Source organism: Bradysia coprophila (genome assembly GCF_014529535.1).
Source record: "Bradysia coprophila strain Holo2 chromosome IV unlocalized genomic scaffold, BU_Bcop_v1 contig_5, whole genome shotgun sequence".
Lineage (NCBI taxonomy): Eukaryota > Metazoa > Arthropoda > Insecta > Diptera > Sciaridae > Bradysia > Bradysia coprophila.
The window spans coordinates 9,260,613-9,274,134 of record NW_023503374.1 but is presented as its reverse complement, the minus strand read 5'-3'; the positions used below and the strand labels follow the sequence as shown (position 1 = coordinate 9,274,134).

Here is a 13,522-nt window from a genome sequence, read left to right as displayed (position 1 = left end):
TTTTGCGTTGATGGGATCGACAAATATGCTGAATTTTTCACTGATATCGGATTATAATGGAAAACGAAGCATAGTTATCGAATCTATCAATGTCAAATTGCTCGTATGTTTTCGGCCTTAGGGACGTAATTGGCGCAATTCCACATAAAAAATCTTCTCAAACTTTCCCGATTTTTCTCCTTCCATTTAAAACTGTGCGTTGTGCATTCATTTAATAGAGATTGATGCCAAAATACTTTAATCAATCCTAATGTCATCTGTTATCGACAGCAACAATGACAATAATCTGTGAGCTCTAGCTGTGGTCTTATAAAGTAAGTTGAAATCACTTTAATCAAGAGAAGTAATAGATTCGATAATCATGTTAGAGTGGGAAACCAATAAAAAAAAGTTTAGTTTTTCTTTAAAAACTCATATTATTATAATCAATGGATTCGATCGGTCGTGAGTAATGTTTCCAGATTTTTGTTGCAATGAAAAATTAGCCTTACAAAAAACTCGTGCAACGGCTGATCTTCATTTAATTATGTCTGGGCACAAGTTGGATAACATAATCCTCTTCTGTCATTTAAACTAAATTTTAACCTAGAATTTAATACAATGAACTTTAGAATGAAATAGTGGCTTTGATGACTCTGACGTCTGACGGTAACTGAGCTAACACTTAAATCAATTGTGTTGTCCTTGAGTGATATTCTTCTATTATATTTATGATGAAGTCTTTTTTATAATTACTGAAACATACCAATTCCGTGGAGAATTATTTGCATTCATTGTGACCATTTTGCATACTCGATGCGACACATGGCAAATATTTGCTCTTATACACAAATGCCCGACGTTTTCCATGATACGTTGGATCTTCAAAACATTTCTTCATTTGCTCGAGTTCATTGTTTCGATGTTTAGCGATTTTTTCGTTAAATGCTGGGTCAATATTCACTTGCTTTTTAGCAATCATATCATCCAAATTTGGATTTTTCGCCATGGTCTGTGCATATTCTTGCACTGAATCAAAGAATGTATTGAAATCCGTGCCCAAGATCTGATCAATCAAACCAATCTCAACAGCTTGCCGTGCGGAGACTGGATTTGTACTATTCGTTAATTGTTCGGCGCGTGCATTACCCACGCGATTCGGGAGAGAAAATGTCCAATATTCCGATCCATATAAATTCATCGCCTTATATGATGGATTTAACACCACATCAGGATGTACCACAACGTTATCTGCCGCTAATGCTGCCATGACTCCACCAGCACCTGCATTCCCTTGCAATGCACTAATCGTCCAACGAGATTTGCATGTTAAAATACGGAGGACCACATCGTCGATTGCATTGATATTATCCCATGATTCTTTAGCCGGGTCATTGGCTGCTTCAATCGTATTCAAATGAATTCCATTACTGAAAAAATTGAATCCGCCCATCAACACAAGAATTTTACCCGAAATTGTTGCAAGTGTTTGATCAATTGCTGCTGACAACCGCTCACATTGATCCGTGCTCATTGCACCATTATAAAAATCAAACCACAGATAAGCGATTTTCTCATCTTGCCAACAGAAAATTTCTTGGAATGTACGGGGCGTAGCACCAAATTCAACGAGCAACCCTTGGTCTGGTGCGATTGGTATAGTTTGTACTATTTCAGCGGGTAGAACGATAGTCACTGGTAATTTAAAGAATTTTTCATTTTTTGTATTCATTTTCTTTAAGTGCGTAATCCACACGGCACTTTCATGTCCACAACGGATCAAAATGGCACCATTTCGCCGTGCTAAGATCGTATGAATCTCCGAAGAATACGATGATAGGTCGAGCAAATTTTCTTCGTGTGCTCCAAATAAAAAGTATTTTTCATCGGCAAATGAATCCAAAACACCGGGTTGCGAGTCGGACGCATTAATAATTCGGACAATTTCTGCAGCCGATTTTAACCAGTCCACCTGTCGATCACTGTTACTCATTCTTGGACGTAAAGTACCTTTGACGTCGGGATTCGTGTAATCCAATGGACGAGGTGGAATTTGTTTTGAATAGTTTTCAAGTGCCTGACGAATACCTTTAACAGCAGCATGAATGCATTCGAACCGATATAAACTGGATTTTGTCGGTGCACCACCATATCGACGTTCAATAGGAAAATTATTCGTCGACCAAATATCGCCAGCATCCATTTCTTCTTCAGCTTGAAGAATTGTCACACCCCATTGCAGCGTATTTTCAAGTAATGCCCAATCAATAGACGACATACCGCGATCTCCTTCAATACCCGGATGAACAATCAGACACGGCACATTACTGTACATTTCGATGGGTATTCTTTTAGTTAAGAATGGACAGATGATTAAATCAGGTTGTAGTGTTGCAATAGTTTGTAACACTTCCTCCGTCTCGTCGAAAATTACGACCTCTGTATCATGACCCAGCTCGACACATTCCAAATAAATACGTTGCGTCATGCTGTTGAATGCGTTACAAAGTAAACATAAACGCAACGATGCTGCTGGTCGTGGCTTCATAGTTTCCTAGGGAAAAACAAAAGAAAACTTTGATGAGAAATCAAAATTTATTCTGACCACAATAGAAGAAACGTTGTTCGAGCCTGTACAGTGTTTGATACTATGGTTATAATAACGTACGTAACAGATTTACGGCGTGCAATGTAAACATTTAGGCATGTATAACGCTTGTCGTTTATAAAAGGTTTATTTTCCAATTTTTCTTTTTGCAAATCACAAATCTCAGCTGAAGGAAAATGTTCAAACACAGAGTCAAACACTAAACAATGAAAAAATGTTCGATGTCCTACCTTCTGGTTTTTAGTTCCAACTAAGTCGAATATACTGATGCACCGAATTTTTTAACCGTTGTGACCCAAATTAACACCAATTATAGTTTGAGTTTTGTAGTGAGAACTGGTTTAAAAATTGCTTTCGATATATTGTAATGAAGAAATGCAAGTGGAACTGTTCTCGTCGACCAACAGAAATGAACTGCCTAAAAATGGTTTTTTAAGAATATTTATACAATCCATACCTGATGCGTTTGAAACACGTCATTGCCATTAGGAATCCATTAGAAATACCTAAGTATAAGCACAAAAGGGAAATGTAATTGCTACGCGCCATAAAAACATTAGTGACGTCATCTTTACGGTGTGAATTCAAATGGATGGGGATTCTGTCTTTAGTCTTAAAGACGACTATGAGATACATTTAGGTACACTAATTTATGCCCAATGTTTGGATATTCGTGCATATGTTTACCTTTCGAGATAAATGAAATGAAATGAAAGTCCAAATTCCAAAGTAACAAATCGAAAGAAGAAATGTAAAAAAAATTAACTAATGAAAATCGGCGTCTGTTTAACAATATTTTCAGTTCTTTGGTGTTAGATAGAATTAAAATGAATGTAAACCTTTCGCAGTCGGCAAGTAAATCATTAGGATTTGTTATACAATGCACTGTTCCAGGAGTCATTAGTCATCGAATAGAATCAGTTACCTGACGACGATTTTAAGCCAGAGTTCAAATTTAATTTTGGATGTCAATGTTGATTACTGATGCTCACCACTCTGACACACATTCTAACACTTGAGACAAGTAAAATTTGACTGCAAATTTTTCTTCACAAAAATGGCACTTCTGATCCGCTGAAGATTTTCACTATACCACGAATGTCTGTAATATTTACTCTATTTTGTAAGTACTGGACTACAATTTGTGTGTTACGATAACTAAGAAATTTTGGGACTTCCCGCAATTACAAACATCGAGTTTTTAAACAAGAACGTTTTTCCTGGTATAGCTTACCATTACGTTTAAAACTACTGCGACCTACGAGGTTGATGATGAAACGTACATGCATTAAATGTGATATATGTTTTACGTTTATGCAAAGTTCAAGTTCACAAATAGAATATTAGGCCTAAATTGTGAAAATTTTCAACCCGAGGCGCAGCATTCGGTACGAGTTAGGTACATGGTTTTTGTTCAACCGCGAATTTCACTGGAACTCAAAAATATATTTGGTTCAACCAATTTGTATTTCTTCCATCAAAGATTTTTGTATATCAGTTTGATTAACATTAAAAACAACAGAAAATGAGAATACTAAGAGGACAATGCTTCCATTTAGATCTTTGATTAAGAACACTTCTAAAATAATATCTCGTTTTTAACACGTCATAATATGAGGTCCTCATATACTTAATGTAAACCGTATGCATCTGTCTGTAAGTGTAATTTCGCTCATCGAACTTTTTTTTTGTTTTATCAATTCCAAATTATTTCTTTCCGAGAGCATTTTTAATCTCAAACTCGTTGAATTTTCCTCTTGATAGATCATTCATGTAAATTATATTTTACAAGATACCCATGAGCAATATGTTCGTCTAACAAGCCATACAAGACTAATTCCTAATATACTACTTTGAGAGTGTACCATTATATATTATATGGTCGTCGTCGTCGTCCTTCTTAAATTTTATTTTTTTATTTTAATTTTATTTTACGCAAAGTGGGTCCAAGCGATTAATTTTTGGTTGATTGGGTTTTAGTGTCGTTTCCAATTAATGTAAGATACAATCCGCAGTACAGTAAAGGGATTAGCTCGTTTCTTGAACACAATGTTTTATTTATTCGATGAAAGAAAACTTAACTTTTTGTCGGCGTCACGTTTTCGGGTTACAAAAGACGATAAGTTTTTAATTGAATTGTATATTTCGATGCATACCATCTTATTATTTTATTAAGTAATTTCAATTTCCATGGTATGGAAAACGAATAATTTATTAAATAACCTTGTGGTGGTAAGAAGGTGGTATTCTGTGAACTAATTTTAATTATTTTAATGAAATCATTTGTAATGAAACGTAATTGTAATATTTAAACATATTTTTTTAGTGCGGGAGAGGCCGCTTTCTCCGACAATAAAAAGAATGTGAACATTAAGATTGATCGATTCATATAACCAACGAATCAAATTAGAAGATGTATGTGGTAGTAGGTGGGAAATATTTAGGAATTTTGTGAAAATTTGGAGAAATCATTGCCTTACAATTTTAGTGAATACTTTCGTCCTACCATGTCTGTCTTTAGAGAGATTCAATACCTCAAAAAGCTTTAACTTCTCAATAGTCAACGGTTTAGCATTTTCACTCAAAGACGTAAGTGTACAAGTCTCACGCACGGCTTCGTGGCTTACATGTTATCGACATGGACGACAAAATAAATTATTCGCTCTAGCTAAGGGAACCTAAGATAGCTACCTGTACGTTAAAATGAATAAAGTAAAAGGTTTTAAATCAATGCCTCGAAACAATTTCGATCATGAGAAGTAACAGTAGTAGCTAGCAGTCTGCGAAACGACGGTCGCAGGACCTAATGCAGCGAAATATTGTCTGAACATATCCAGGTGCAAATAAACTCTTCTCTGGATCATTTGAAAAAGAAAATGTAAAAAGATTGTAGATTGAGGATTAAGATCTGTGCTCATGTTTGGGCCAGTATTTATTTCGTGCATCGGATTTGAGCGAAAATAACAACAAAGAAAAATAAATGATTTTTCGCCACATTAATTTCTGTTTATAGTAAACGTATAAAAACCTCTTGACTCCTGAAAATATCCCTCTCAAAAAAAAAAAGAAAAGAAACTAAAGCATCATGTAATTATAATAAAAAGTTTTTTTTTATTTTGTTTTTTCTGTTCACTTATTTTCCTGTATAATGGAAGGGATTAAATACTTAAGGCAGTATGCAGTGTTATCATGTTTAATTTTGAATGAGTTTTATGAACTGCTTGAAACCTTCCAAGTATTTTTTTTAAATAATTTTTATTGAAAAAAAATGTTTAGACATGTGCAGTGATTTTGTTTCGCAAAGTGTCTGCTACAGTTGTAAAATATAATGTTGAAAATAATGGGTTTTGTGCATTATACGAAAATAGGATTAAAAAAAAGGATTTTAGAAATTTCTTTCTTAATTCTTTATATATAGCGTGCTTCACACACTGCTACTTGCAAACACAATTTTAACTTGCCTCCGTTGGTTTCCCCGGTTCCGTTGAAGTGGATACATTTATTTATTTTCGCTTATGAAAAATATGAAAGGAAAATATCAAATTATCATATTTTTTGGGAAGCCACAAAGTGTTGTTATTTATAAATACTTTTTTAAGACAATAATAAGCCATGATGTGGTAATGCAGGAAAAATAGAAAAAAAAATGTTATTATTAGAAAGTCAAGTCAGCATTTTAAATATACACTTTTTGCAATCTAGAAATTTGACACCTACTTGAACTTGTTGGTTTTTTGTCTCGTACTTCTCGCTTTTCCTATTTAAATGAATAACATATTCTTTCAAGGAACCTTTATATGCCACCGACCATCATGTGGCGAGTAGAAAGACTAGTTCGAAGCATAAAGTCAGAAGAGAATTTCTGAGGCATGAGAAACTAGAAGAAAGTGTCGCCGGACTGAACCGAAAATTACTTCATTTCTTCATGACAGTAACAGGGTAAGACACCTCTGAGTTCATCACGACCAAAAGGGTGTTACCAAAATTTCTCTCTGGTGCCAATTAAGTTTATGCAAAAAATGACACTTAAACTAACCACAAAAATATTTTCTTGAAGTTGTCTTTTCACACGACTGCATTTATTAATATTTTTGGGCCATAAAACTTCGTGGGTGCCTTAACCTGCTCTTTCAGAACCTTAAAAAAACCAAACAATTGAGTTAGAAAAATGTCCAAATTGAGTTACACTCAGATCTGTATTTGAAAACACACTGCAAAACCCAAAAACCCCGACGACCAATACTTTTAATTTAACACATATTTATGATATAAACCATCCAATGTGTTTTATATCTATTTCGCCTGATGTTTCCATTTCGTAGCTACGTTATTGCTCCGAAAAGGATAATAAATTCAATCATATCTACTTGATTCATAGTGTTGATCGCATACACACATTATAATACTACGAACGTTATTCTCTTAGCATGGTTTATATTTAATATAAGTCAAGAGTAAAGCAACTGTATATATACAAATACGAGGGTAGATGGAAAACCATGACAAGTAGTCCCAAAGGAACAAATTAACGCCTTAAGTGACTTTTTATTTGAATAAAATCCAATTTTGGGAATTCAACTAAAGGAGGGTGTTCATTTCGCTTCAATTTTTTTAAATTTAGTTTTTTGTATACTTACACTGTGCGCTCTTAATTTAACTAAAAAATATTTTCACTTTTAAATTGTTCCTGATTTTAGAAACCCTCATTTACGGTTATACCGACATATATAATAAAATGCACTGCGAAATGTGGATTCGGATACAGAGATAAAATGTTCTTCGTATCCTAACAGAAAAAAAAGTTTACAAAAGAAATAAAATTTGCTCGTTATCTCATTCATTAGGGGTTGGAAAACATATGCTTAAATTTGCCATAACAGTTTCCCGGCTATATAATGCCAAAACATCATCTCTCTCCCCTTTTGTTCCTTCCTTTTTTTTGATGGAAATTCATGTTTTCATTTATGGTGTATAATTCATATTAGAGCTATCAAAAAAATAATGGTTAGATGTAAGGGTGTATTTTGATCCTTGATATGAGGTTTTGTTGTAGAGTGTGCACAAGAAGTTTATTTTATTAATTTAATTGAGTGGGATGTTATCGAGGTGTGTTATTTTAAGTTCATTATTTTGTTTGTACTTATAATAGGGTTGAATATTACAAATAATTTATGCCGGGGCATGGATATAAAGTTGAACTTTTCGGTTTTAGTTGGAAGTTATTATTAAAATGGAATTTTAATTGTAATTATAAATTTGATGAAAATTACATTTCGTTGAAAATGTAGTGTCAAATTTAATTTTACATGCTTTCGGGTTGGCATGGTGGATAGTTTGGATAGTTATAGGAAAACTCACATTGATTGGTACTTCTTTAAATGTGTGTGTAATCTATATGGGTCTTCGGTGGGGATGTTTGAATAGACAGTGAAATACCAAATATTTAACTGTTATCGACATCACCAAAATAAGTAAGCGATAAAGTTCTTTAATATCAAAAAATTTGTCATAACTTATGAAGAAAACAATTTTAACAAAAGTAGTAAGAGATTCAACTTATGTTACATCGCGATACGTCCGTTACAGGACTATCTTCCATCTATCTTCCCTACGAGCTTCTTTTTATGTTTCATCACAGTTAGGATCTTACCTGCACAGTATACTTACAAACTTACATAACACAACACCATAATTACTGGCTACTATCTAATGTTCTTGTAGTCCTTTTTGTAGGTGTCCATCAGTCCTTAATAGTTCCTCTAATTTCCTAGTCTATACATGTCTATACTATGTCATTGGAAGTAGATCGACATTCAATTAGAATTTTAAATATAAAAACTATCGCAACAGATTTTAATTCTAAAATTGAATGCTTTATTTCTATAAGCTCTTCCTCTATGCCATTTTTATAAGTTAATAAGGTAAGCGAGGGTATAGCTGACCGTGCAGGTGTACCTGACCAGCTACATTATTTATCAGTTTTGGAAAATACGCAAATTAACGTTATAATTAATCTTTAGAGCCTAAAGATTAATTTTTTCATGAAAATAATGCGATTATTATGTTTACTTTTTTGATAAAACCATAAAATGAAACCAGTGCACCATCTCAGTACAAAGTTGCACATTTCTTAAGAAAATCGTAAGATCGGTGTGGTCTAATTTAAGGTTTTTATTGACAAAAGAATTATTAATGGACAAAGTTTTGGTGTTTTTAGGTAGTAAATAGTTCGACAATTAATATTATTAACATAAATAGCGTCTAAAAGTTAATATTTGATTAATTACATGGTGGTCAAAACATTGCATCAAAAATATGCCATGTTTGTGTAGTTGACCGCACCAAATTCCGTACATTTTTCTTCATGTGACAAATTCACCTTCCATGTGCATTGTTGTGTACAAAATGATGTGATTAAAATTCGTTGATATTTTGTGTTTTTATGAGTTTTTATCATTGAAATTGGTTAATATCAGTGAATTAAGAGTGAAAATGTGCCGAATAATGCGAAATTATTGCGAAAAATGTGAAAAATGTCTTAATTTTGTAGCGGTCAACTACTGCAACAAGACTGGTCAGGTATAAAAACATCCGTTTTTTAGTGGTCAGCTACTGCATCAAAAACAGTGTTTCAGTAAAATCAGTTTTCTACAATAAAAATTAATTAATTGTCAATATTTCTGATATTCTACGGAATGGGAACAGATCAAATTAAATTCTGACGAAGGAAAAACTTAGCTTCATCGAAATCATCCTGAGATACTGATGACCAAAGTTGAAAAATTGCTTAGCCGGTCAGCTACTACCTCGCTTACCTTAGTATGAATGTAAAAATGGAAACGTTTAGTATTTAACATAATCTTTTGCTACTGAATTTACACACAACTACGTTTATCATCACTATACCGACAACAACGACTAAAGTCAGCTCAACTACTCAAAATAACGTCGCATTATGTAGCATAACGTTTGTTAAAATAAATGTAGTGAAAGATTTCATTATCTGTTGAAAATACTTAGATCAAATCAAGCTAAAGATTCGAAAAATTGTCCTATATGGCTACCACCGTCTGTGAAAGTTTACTTTCAAACAAAGATGATGTTCTGCCTGTAATCGTCTTATAGCGCTAAATAGTCTTCATAAGTTTATATTACAATGAAAATATAAGAACAGGCGGATGCATCGCACAATTGTTGTCCGTGTTTGCAAGTCGCACATTTAAATCGGCTATAAACTGAGAACGATGTGAGTTAAATAATTTTCTTTTTATTCAACAAATTAACTCAAGACATCCGGAGATAGGTCAGTTCAGGTGTATTTTAATCTTAAAAAAAAAAACTTTTTAAAATAATAGTTAACTGTTCACCGATGAGGAAAAGTCGAAAATTTCATTTCGAGGACCAGAGCGTAGTGAGGGATACAAGTCACCCGATAAAATGAAATTTTCTACTTTTTTCCCGAGGTCAACAAAACGTTTTTCACAGCAAAGGGTCCCGAAGTTTAAGCCGAGGTGAGAAAATCACTATTTTCTCGCCTGCGTTGTGAATTTTTTTTAAATTACTCCGACCACTGCTTTTAATCTGGCTTAAAGGACAACAATTTTGTTTGTCTTTTTACATGACCGTACAAGTGCTCCGATCTAATCGTATATAAGTATTGAAACATACGGTTAAATGGATATTCGAATCGACTTGGCCATTTTCGTTATTTAATCGATTATTTAAAAACTAAAATTTCCTTGTTATTGCATTATTACTGTCTATGGCAATTCACGTTAAAATGTGAGTGCTTAAAGCAGACACAGAGAGTAAAATAAGAAGTTTAGGTGAAATTCAATACTTTGGTCTCGAGGAAGTTTCCATCAATGAATATTGGTGCGTTCACTTGTGATGTAAATGTGTATATAGTTTTATTGAATAAGCAAATTAACCAACAATGGAAAAAAAATTGTCTATTTAATCTGTCACTATACGATTACATGTGCTGGAAACACATCGTAAATTTGGACGGAAAAAAATTATGCGTGTGGCCTGCAGCATAATATGCCCTGATCTTGCAAAACTAATTCATTTTTTCTTCTTCCATATTTTTTTATAAAAATATTTTCTTTAGTCTTTAATTAATTGTAATCGAATCCAAATTGAATCGGATACGCTGGCCTGTCGTCATCGACAAACATGTTTATTAATTTATGTTACTCAACATAACATTATTGGACCGAAAGCATTTAATGTCAATTGGTGATATTTTGTTGTAATTTCAACGTTTGAATTTTGTTCCGCTCAGATTGAATTATTGAATTTCAAAACGATTTCGTTAACATGCTGTAATGAGGCAGTAATTATATTTGAGCGACTTGATCAAACGCAAACTACAGTCATAACACAATTAAAATGTACTACAGATTAAGGCGTGACTGTTATCAAGGAAGGTAAATGTTGTTATTTGATCGAATTTGATCGAATAAAGAAGTAGAAATTTTGGTTATCAATATATAACTTTCAACCTTATGTAACATGCGAAATGCGAAGCTGGCAAGCGTATCACAATATAGGAATAAAATCTATAAAATTTGGACTTCTTGCGTCCAAAGGACTGGTGTTTGACACAAAATCTTTTACTTCAAACTGTATGACATACATTTTCCTGTAGACTCCTAATATACTATTAATTAGCCACAATTTATAGTCTATTTTTGTCGTAGTCTATATTTAAAGTATTGCCTTTTTTGTTTGTTACAAAGTCTACTACTTCATAACAAACATTTTAAAATATAAGAATTTAACATGGATCCAACCGTAAGAATGCTGGTAAAATGTTATTGATTATTGATTGTGGTTGAATGAAGTTTAATTAAACATGTCGTCGCAAATTTGATATTTTTGGATATTCTTGGTCTGCTTGTGACCCTGAAGCACATTCCACAAAAATGTTTGATTGTCAACCGTGCAGTCCGTAGCACCCGGACCAAGGCTCCATAGAGTGCTGTGTGGGTGCGATTGAACTGATTTGAAAAAGACGATTCTTGGAAGGTTCTACAGGCGAGGATACCTGAGTCACAGACTTGGTAATTGGTTGTACTAGTAGTACCTCTACCAATATCCAAAATTTAACTTTTTTGAGAACTGTTTACTATTTTTCTATTGAGTGACTAATTAAGGTAAGTCCATCTACGACGAAATTTTAAGCATGACTTCAGAAAACGATGCGGATGATTTGTTTAATTGCGATTTGTAAACAGTTATAAAAATAAATAGAAAAGCAAAATAATACTGATATTTCGGCTTTATTACCGTTTTCTGAAGTCATGCTTAAAATTTCGTCGTAGATGGACTTACGGGGTGTTATTGGAAAGCAGAGACCAGCAAAACAAAATTAAACAGTTTGGCTGCGAAAAATTATCATGAGACTTAGGTGTTGCTGAGAGAAAAATTTTGAACCGCTCCAAAGTTGCTATGTAAACAATTTTCAGAAAGTAATTTTTTGGATATTGGTAGAATTAATGTCCCTCTACTAGTACAACTAATTACTCTGTGACTCAAAAAATCATCCTTTTTCAACTCCAATTAGTCGCCACCGGTCCACCTTGTATCCATGGGACAAATTTTTTATAACATGACTATCAGAATTCGATACCCTTTCGATTGCAATCAGTTCTATCGCACCCACAGAGCACTCCGGGGAGCCTTGATCTGGGTGCTAGGACTGCACGGTTGAAAATCAAAAGTTTTTGTGGGATGTGGTTCAGGGTCTCAAGCAGACTAAGAATATCCAAAAATATCAAATTTGCGACGACATGTTCAAACTCCATTCAATCACAGCGAGAAGGATAGGCTGTCTCAGGATTTCAGGAAGTTGACTGCGAGCCGTTAAAAATTGCGCTATAATGACTCAGATTGAGAGTATGCCTTTCTATATATTGATATTTCATCTCTGTGATGTTGATGCTGTTACTCGTTTTTTATTTTTTCTTAATTCATTCCATTGTGTCTCAGGAGTTATGAAGAACATTAATTCAACACCACAAAAGAATGTTGAAAACCAGATAAATATTTTTTTTTTTTTCAAATATTTTTCCTTATTAATGATCATAATTTTGAAATTCAAAAAGAATATTTATTTATTAAATGTGTGTATTTGCCAAGCAACTGTGTATTCCCATCGTCGTTCTGTATGGTTTAGGTCGCAGAAAAAAAGCGAATAATTTTAATTTTCGTGATTTAATATCAGATGGTTAGGCATTTTAAGATTTTTATCAGTTTTTTGTGACAAATTATTCGCACAATATATTTACCCTAGACGGAACAATAATTCTTAAAATTAAATGTATTTCTTACACAGCATTGCAACAACAGTGGCCAGAAAGAATTAATTTGTAATACCTACATGAGGATATATACACAACTTCTGGTATATAATGGTGATAATGTGTTTGTTTTCCCATTAAATAAAATCAATTAAGTTAAATTGTACAAATTTCTGGTGATCCATTTTTCAAAACATGTTTCCAAAATAGTGTGTGACCTGTTCGTATAATAAATTACCATTTAATCGCCGATCACATGTTTTGTATGGTCAATGAAACTAAATTTTTGGAGAGAAAAAAAAACCACAACGGCATTAAAAATCCCAATTCGTCTGACAACAACCAGACATTTCGTTCCCATAACATAGCACAACACAACATTTTTCTGTTATATTTTTATGTTTAGAATTAATGTACCAAACATTCATTATATTAAACCTCAACGAAGTCAAAAGAGAACAAATATTGTTAAAATGAGCTTGAGCATACCATCTCTACATATGCGTTTACACATTTGAAAACTACACATAAATTCAACCAATTTATAAAAAAAAAATCCTTAAACATTATAAAATCTGAGATAAGAATCTTGTTAAACATCTTGTATTACTTGCACCTCTCGATATAT

General features: G+C 33.2%; 1 protein-coding gene across 1 annotated transcript; it reads right to left on the bottom strand.

Moving 5' to 3' along the window:
- Window positions 1-416: 416 nt before the first annotated feature.
- On the bottom strand, window positions 417-2,980 carry LOC119071705 (hydrogenase maturation factor HoxX-like). Its single transcript, XM_037176699.1, has 2 exons — window positions 2,818-2,980; window positions 417-2,533 (listed from the first exon to the last, which is right to left on the bottom strand). Exon 2 carries the CDS (start codon window positions 2,525-2,527, stop codon window positions 761-763), a length of 1,767 nt encoding a protein of 588 aa, XP_037032594.1. The 5' UTR covers window positions 2,528-2,533; window positions 2,818-2,980; the 3' UTR covers window positions 417-760.
- Window positions 2,981-13,522: the final 10,542 nt, after the last annotated feature.